Consider the following 8,885-nt stretch of genomic DNA (forward strand, 5'->3'; position numbering starts at 1 on the left):
TAGGCTGAAGAAGGGCACAAGTACCCTAGGGTCTATGCTCGTAGGGGGGTAGGACTCTGATTTCCTCGTAGGCCTCTTCTGGCGCCTGTCCTTTGGGCCCACCCAGCGTCCCCTCCTAACTTCGATGCCCCCAGCACTTCGCTGGCTGGGCCCGGTCCACAGTTTCAGCCCGCACAGTGACTCGCTGTTTGACCATCCATGGGCCCCGGCACCCACCTGACACTAGCAACACCCCCTGTAGACCCGGTGTAGGAGTTTCTGCAGCCTCTTTGCCCTTTGCTGGGATGGACTGGAGTTTTTTACACATAAACCCTCACAGATGTTTGGATTTTCAGCATGGCAGGTTTGGTATTCGGAAGCAGCTTTGCTTCTTGGTGTGATTAGATGGTTCTAATCATTTGAGAAAAAATCTTGTTATTAGCCCATTGCACAAACCCACTATAATAATATGATCTTGGTTTCCTATTGCCCTTTCAAAACAGTGCCCTTTCACGGTGAGAACACTGATGCATGCAATTGATAAAGGTCAAATGTACACCTCATATTTTTGTTCTTCTCATTCTTTCTTGGATGTTTGTTCCGCTATCGCTTACACACTTATTGTGGATTTCCTCAAACTCTCACCTACCCATCCTATAACTGTCAGTCTCTCTTCTATTTCTACCAGAATATCTCGCTTAACCACTCGTATCCAAACTCGAAAAAATCTCACTTGGTAGAACCCTACCTCCTCCTAGCTCTATCGCTCCTCACATATCTGTCCACTTCCTTATGAGATGAGAGTAAAGAGGAAACCCAAAGTCTAACATTGTTATTGATAGAACATAGCCTTCGTAGGTTATAGTGGTGCACCACACTAGGCTAGGGCTTATACCCCGACGTGTTACGTAGCCGGCTTGACCGAGCTGGCAGAGAGTAAGAGAGGGTCGGAGAGAGATAAAGCATGGACTTCTTTTGTTGATTGCTTAAGATAACACAGCTAATGCCAACTATTTATAGCTGATCGGAACTCATCCATCAAGCCAACTAACATAGTTCTAATTCTAATTCAACTTACTAACAACCTGACTTATCTCTAACAATCTGACTTATCTGATTTAAACCAACAAACTGAATCCGATATGGATACTAACTAATCCTAATTTGAAATCCCCGAACTTATGTCTTCAAGCTGGCTTTGGAGTCCTGCCCTTGGGTTGGTTATAGGTCTTGCCAAACTATCTCTAACCATATTTCCTTTATTTCGTTCTCTTCCTGATTCCCTTCCTCGTTTCTATTTTTTTTATTTTCTCTCATCTCCAACAACTTCCTTTCGAGGAGAATCATGAAGGGAAAGAAGAGAAAATCCCGTCCTGAAGGGAATAACCCTGGAAATCCCTTCGTGACCAGAACTGTGAAGGGAAAACGTTGAAGGGAAAAAAAAATCCCTTCACGATAGGATTTTCACCCCCGACAAAAATCCTTTGGACATGATCTAACAGCTATCGTTGTCTATGAAGGAAACTAGCGCCATATGCACTCAATGCATAAAAAATCCAATTATGCTATGTGTTTGCATTGCTACATGCGGTGTCTAGCACGGCCTTTCAAGGAACACGCTTTGGCCTGTTTGGAACGCATAAAATTTTTGCTATCCTACGGGGACCAAACTATTTCCTTTGAAATTCATGCCTTTCAAATGCGTTATTATTATCTAACACAGAGCATGATATCTCCTACTGGTTTTCCTTGAAAAGAAAGGGTAATAGGATACTCATGCGTTTTGTTTCTCTAAAACACAAGGTGTCATCAGCAAGAAGAGCACTGAGCACCCTCTTGTCCGGCCCCCTGTGCCAGCTTGTGTCACCCAATTTCTTACTCATTTTCCCCGGTCAAAAAGAAAAAACTTCCGTTTTACACCTCACGACACCCTCCCCCACGCACAAAGCCGACGCAAGCAAGCAGCTCTGCTTTCCTTTCCCTGCTCGGCCTCGCCGCTTCTCCCTTCTCTCAACAGTTCCTCGCTTTTCGTCCGCTTTTCCTTTTTTCAAATCGCCCTTTCTCGCGTGCGCGTGTGGATTCCTTCGTGCTCGCCGCCGGTCTGGGGGCGCTCGGATGAGGCGGCGCTGAAACGGAGCAGAACCCCTCGGCGCCCATGGCGCAGCCGCAGCGAGTTTACGAGACATGGAAAGGGAACAATGTAAAGATCCTGCCTGTCTCCTTCTCTTGCCCTCTTGCATTTGTTCCTCTTCCTTCTTCTTATGGCTTCTTGAACTGGGAATCTGGGGTTACTCCGCTCAGTTCTTGGGGAATTCCGTTTCTTGCTGTTTCTTTTGGTAGACTTGTTTCTGTCTGTCAGTAGGTGCTCTACTGTTCTTGGCGCTTCCAGGAATGAACAGTGGATTGCTTGGGATGCTTTGGTTGTGTTACTGTGTGCGTGCTGCATTTGTGGAAATGTCAGTGCGGTGTTGCTGCATTTCTGATGTGGTTGGCTCTCTATCTCTGCAGAAATTCTTCTTTGGTGGGAGGCTGATATTCGGACCTGACGCCAAGTCCCTGATCCTGTCGATTTCGCTCATCGTAGTCCCGGTTCTGGTCTTCTGCGCGTTTGTCGCGCGACATCTCTGCCACCGGTTCCCTGATTACAACGCGGGATATGCCATTCCGGCGGTAGCAGTAGTGTTTATGATCTATGTGAGTGCATTGTGCTGATTCTTGCCGGAAGTAACCGGTGACCAATTGGCGCATGCACTCAACTGAGCACGGAATGTTGGTTTTCTTTTGTGTACATTGTAGGTGCTCGTGTTGCTCTTGATTACCTCGGCTCAGGATCCTGGGATCGTGCCTCGCGCAGCGCATCCACCGGAGGAAGAGTTTGCGTATGGGAATCCATTATCTGGGGGCACTCCTGGGAGGCTGCAATTCCCTCGTATAAAGGAAGTAATGGTCAATGGGATGCTTGTGAAAGTAAAGTATTGCGACACCTGCATGATTTACCGGCCTCCTCGGTGTTCACACTGTTCGATATGCAACAATTGCGTGGAGCGCTTTGACCATCATTGCCCCTGGGTTGGACAATGCATTGGGCAGGTACAAAATCTTATCTGCCTATTGAAAGGTAGCACAATTCTTATGATGTAATGCTTTAGCAAACTCAATGAGACCTTGAAACTTTAAGATTTTTTATCAAAAAGTCTGTAACTTTCATATGAATATGTTTTCATTCCTTGATACTATGCACCAATATAAGAATCACACAATATTTGTAGTTGCTGAGTTCAAGTTTAGTTCTTCTAAGAAATGTATTCATCTGACTATTGCTTATGAATTCATTTGCTTCATATTGTTATATGGTGTGGCACCAGCTAGCCTGGTTTTGGTTTGGGAATCCCAAGCACTCACAAAAAAAGCAAGGAGCAAACTGAGTACTAATTCACATAGTTTAAAGTTGTGCAAGCACGGTTTCAAAGGGCTAGAGGGAGGTTGGATTTTGTTGTATGAGTTCTGTTTGGTGTTGGATCGTCCATAAACCCATAATTTGTAGCCTAGTTAACTAATGCTATATAAATGCTTATATCTAATCTTGCTTGTTTAATTGTAGCAATTTTGTAGTGGACTATCAATGTTTATAGAATTCCTAGAAATTTATGGTAGATTCTAGATGCATGATCTAATGCCTCATAGGGTACATCATGTCTCTTAGATTTGGATCGGATGTAATGATGAAATTGTGTGACATGGCACTATCTAGTGTCTCCTTTTAGACACAACTTTAGCATAGAAATAAGATGGGTTAAGAAATAACGACTAGATCATAACTAAATTCTTAGTCTAGTCCGCACAATGCGACGTGATTAACATAACACTTGGTGTTACCTGTTTGATATACATAAGGTATAATTGTTGCATTTCCTTGTTAAGTGATACTTTTCATCGTTATAAAACTTAGCACAATATAAGCCCCTGATCATGTTTCTGTTTGGTGGAATTTAGCCTTCCATCCTGTCCAGTTTCACACATGTGCATAACTGGCAGTACATCCTAGGAACCGGCGTTATAGTAGTGCTCCATGAGAGTTTATACGAGTTATGCACTGGCAAAAAACTGTTCAATTCTGTAATCCCGCTCAAATCCCCTCAATGTCACAAGATCAATTACCTGATATATTTAGTTTGAGACTGAAAGGTGCTCAGGACTTCTTTCATGTTGAAAGAATGATTTCTTACAATCTCTAGAATTTTTTATCCAGTTGCTCTTTTGTTGCCTTTTTGTATCATGATCTTTATTGGCTCACTTTTACATTGTGCAGCGCAATTACCGGTACTTTTTCCTGTTTGTTTCTTCCTCGACTCTTCTCTGCATTTATGTATTTGCAATGTCAGCGTTGTACATCAAGTTTATTATGGATGAGGGTTATCCGACAGTATGGAAGGCTTTGAAACACTCTCCAGCTTCTTTTGGACTTCTGATATATTGTTTTATTGCTCTCTGGTTTGTTGGTGGACTCACTGGATTTCATCTGTACCTCATTAGCACCAACCAGGTTAGTTTGTTGATTCGAGATTGAGTGATTCAATTATTTCCCCAGCAATTTGCTTATGTTCATGTATGTATGTTTGTTTGTGTGCTATTCTACACCTACACCCAGCCCAACTCCCGTCCCTAGCCCAACTCGCCTCACTTCCCTGACCGCACGCCACGCCAGCCTAGCCCAACCCACCCCCCACCAGCCTAGCTCACCCCGCGCTGAGCCACGCTGGCTGAGGATGCGTCAAGGACCGCGTGCTAGGCGACGCGCCACAGGCCACACAGCGCCAGCCAGCTGTTTCTTTAATTAATCGCTACTAACTTATTTGCATGGTGCCATGCACCATGCAAGCAAAGCAAAAAAGCATGCATGTACACCTGGTAACCCCCTATATATGTATGTAAGCAGATTTCAGATTTCAAAGTATCATTCTAGATCCATTTCTTGGTTCCCACAGCAGGGTGAGTGTGTGGTACTTCTGCTGCCCTCTCGCACCACTTCTTTTTTCCATTACCTGTAGATCCATCTATCCATCGAGTCACAAATCCAGAGAGAGTGACTAAATTTTGTATCTGTTCAATCCAGAGGATGAGCCAACTAGCAGACCGTGCAACATACATCAACAACCTACTGACCAATAACTACTGAATACTGACACTATCATGACACTACTTAACAACTTACTGACCAATAACTACTGAACAAAAACTATTGACACTACTGAGTAACTACTGATACTCATGACAACCACTGACCACTGGAGCATGAACCAGCTACTGACAACTGTTGAAACGAACTACCGAACAAAAACTACTAACACTATTTAACAAATATTGATATTACTGATAACTACTGACACTATTGAACAAAACTACTGACACTGGGGCATGAACCAACTACTGATAACTACTGAACAAGAACTACTAACATTATTGAACAAACTACTGATACTACTAGCAACTATTGACAACTATTGACATTACTAACATAAACTACTGAATAATTTTACTATAACTTAGAACTGCTAAACAAAATTACTGAATAAAAAACTACTAACACTACTGAACAAAATATTGATATTACTAGCAGCTATTAACACTACTAACATAAACTACTTAACAATTTTACTATGATTTAAAACTACTGAATATTGAACTACTAACAACTACTACAAATATGCCGAGTAATTCAGTAGTACATGTCAACAACTACTGAACTCCTCAACTACTATGAGCTACTGAAACTACTTTGGAGGGAAGAGTTTTTATATACAAGCAAGTCCTTAACGATGTGTTAATACATTTCAACAGTTTAAGATTGTAAGATGCTCAATTAAACCAGTTAGAGGACATAAAAAATGATGAAGCTAGCTATTTTAGTTTTTAGATGATGTCTCACAAAAAAAGAAAGAGAAGAAGCTGTTAGATGATGTTTCACTACTTGCTAGCTGGCACCACCAGAAAAAGAACACGATAGCATGTTACGTAGAGGTGAGCGGCACATGTGCCGCGTGGCGAGCGCGCACTGGGGCGTGAGCATAGCTAGGTGGCCACGTGGTGTGGGTGTCACACTGGGCAGGCGTGCACGTGGGTGGGCGCGGGCGGGCGCAGGGGCGAGCGCACTGTGGGGACACGGGCCAAACGTGAGGGCGGGCGAGGCGTGAGGAGTCGGGGCAGGGGCCTGGGAGTTGGGCGGGCTGGTTGGATCCAGGTGTAGAATATTATTCTACACTTAAGGTGTAGTATAGCATATATATATACATATATGTATAGTCAGCAAATCAAATGTTATCCATAAGTGCTGTTATATATATATATATATATATATGAGTTCTGATGTCTTATGTTACCACATTAGAAAAGGTGAGTTCTTTTATGTTCTACAACCAACAAGTTTCACTGCAGCCATTATTTTCGTTTGCTTCAACCAAAAATACAAAAAAACATTATAGCTTTATGAATTTTCAACTTAAGATCGACATCATGCTTTAAAAATTCAGAAGGGCACCCGCCTATCTATTTCTGCATATATTTTGTGTTGTATCTGGGATTTGGTTCGGTCACTAAGTGAAATATCAGGAAAGAGTTTATAAGTACTTTTGTATGGTTGGTTACTACTTACTAGTCTATATGTATCTCTATGGAGAAATGATTTTGTCATCTGTGCAAACTTGATAATAGCTGTATAATGAAAGAAACAACTCTGAAGTTTCTGTTCTGATGCTTCCGTTTTGCAGACCACTTATGAGAACTTTAGATACAGATCAGACAGCAGGCCTAATATCTATAATCAAGGATGTCTGAATAACTTCCTAGTAGTCTTCTGCAGTAAGACAAAACCTTCTAAACACAAGTTCTGGGCCTATGCACAAGAGGAAGTGCGACCTCCAGCAGTTAACTTTGGGAGGGAGGTAGAAGAGGAACCAGCTGGCGGTCCTCGGTCGAAAGTTGAAGATGATCTTGAAATTGGTAGTGATCTCTTGAAGATCTCTCAGAGGCGCAATTACGAGGATGTTGATGTTGAAATGGGAGGTCGTCACAGCAATGAGATGGAAGGCGTAGCCAATGCCAAATTTGCGATAGGTTCAGAATCGCAAATCCCTGCATTTGGAAGTGATGTACGAGTACGGCACTCGAGCTGGGATCGGAGAAGTGGGAATTGGGACATGCCATCAGATGTACTTACAAGAAGTGCATCAGATGTAATCGAAAGGAGTGTGTTGGTCACGGAGGCTGCACCTCCATCTCAAACAGGAATTCGCTAGTCAATTATTTGTGATTTCAGAACATGTGTCAGCAATTTGGATCACAAGGTCGTTTAATTCATGATGGCACACCCAGAGAGCAAGGAAGAAATGCCCGTCATGCATTTTGACTTTGACCGCCTTGATTGGTTATTTTCGATCCTTTTCATGTATGAACAATTATTTTAGTCAAAGAATTGGCGCAATTGGGGTCTTGTATTCGTGTCTTTGTGCCATAGTCTCATCTGACATTGTGTGCGTGGTCCTCTCTGTAAATTGCCGATGCAGGATTCTCAGATCCAACTTGTCAACGATTGGAAAATTATTGATCTAACGAATTTATTGAGTAGATGAATTATAAGAAAAACATATAAAGGTTTTTAAGATAGGTTTGAACTTTTTTGAAGATAATAATTTTACATTTTATTTATCTTTTGTATTTAACTGAGCCTGTTAAAGAGGGTGTGGTTAACTTAGATGGATCTAAATTTAGTCGGCAATTTTTTTCTTGGTTTATGCTAGTTTGTGGTGTTCTGGTTTGACTTGTTTTTGCTCTTCACTTCGTAGGACTATTTGGATATATATATATATATATATATATATATACACACACACGTTCTAGACTCATCCTTTCTGTTTTTGAAGATAGACCTTTCTAGTTACGGGTTATCTTGGGCATATACGGTCGATTTCTTTTCTTCTGTCGTCCTCTTTTTAGAGATAGAGATATGCTCTGAGAATTACGAGAAATCCTAGGTTATATAGATATAGTAACTATCCATTATTCATTGTCAATCCTCCCATCAGTATGTGAAATAGAGCTTCAATGGTTCAAATACACAGTCAATAAAGATAAGCTTTTTGTTTGACCGTATCATCGAGTAAGACTCAGGTCCCAATTAGGATGAAACATCTAACTGGATTTTATTTTTTCTAAGATCACCTACCCGGGATTCCATACGGCTCTGAGTCCCCAAAAGAGTTCTCGAGAAGGTATTCCATCTAGATTTTTTGTTGGTTTTACCCTTTGGAAGGGAAAAAAAGGTTTGTTACGAGTGAATTTTGAAATTTAAAATATTGCAGTGGAGATTTTGGGTAGTGGTGAGAATCTTTCTTTACCATAGTATCATGGTTACAGTAGCAGCGCGAGGAGACGAGCTCCTCAGGGTACGGTGCCAACTACCCCGCATGTGCCAAGCATTAGATGCGATGTGACAGTAAAGAGGGGGATCGTGGCCTCAAGTCGTGCCACGATATCAGTCGAACCGACGTTTGTGGGAGTCCCCTCTCTGCATAAAGGCAAAGGGAGACCCATTTTAATGTTCATTCTCCCGTCATCGATTATTTTTCGTTAGGCTCATCGTTCTCCTTGCGCCCCTACTCCAACCCCCCCCCCCCCCCAAACCCTCTTCCCCTAATCTCTCCGCTGCCATGGGCAGGAAGAAGATCGAGAAAGAGCTCCTCCGCCGACGAGATGGTTAGCACTATCCTGGAATGGCAGGAGTCAGAGATCACGGAGGAGACTTTGGAGAAGGCTGAGAGCGAGGAGGTAGTTCCTCCTTGGGTTCTGATCCCCTGCACACTGGTGGCGGGGAGGACGATCCCGAGCCCGGACACCCATAGCTCGGTAGTTTT

General features: G+C 42.6%; 1 protein-coding gene across 1 annotated transcript; it reads left to right on the top strand.

Annotated features, from left to right (window-relative positions):
- The first annotated feature begins 1,888 nt into the window (after positions 1-1,888).
- LOC133885916 (protein S-acyltransferase 8-like) lies at positions 1,889-7,594 on the top strand. The gene is made up of 5 exons (XM_062325682.1): positions 1,889-2,179; positions 2,488-2,673; positions 2,776-3,069; positions 4,289-4,522; positions 6,744-7,594. Exons 1-5 carry the CDS (start codon positions 2,135-2,137, stop codon positions 7,269-7,271), a joined length of 1,287 nt encoding a protein of 428 aa, XP_062181666.1. The 5' UTR covers positions 1,889-2,134; the 3' UTR covers positions 7,272-7,594.
- The last annotated feature ends 1,291 nt before the right edge of the window (positions 7,595-8,885 follow it).

This window comes from Phragmites australis, chromosome 11, assembly GCF_958298935.1.
Source record: "Phragmites australis chromosome 11, lpPhrAust1.1, whole genome shotgun sequence".
In the NCBI taxonomy this organism is placed as follows: Eukaryota; Viridiplantae; Streptophyta; class Magnoliopsida; order Poales; family Poaceae; genus Phragmites; species Phragmites australis.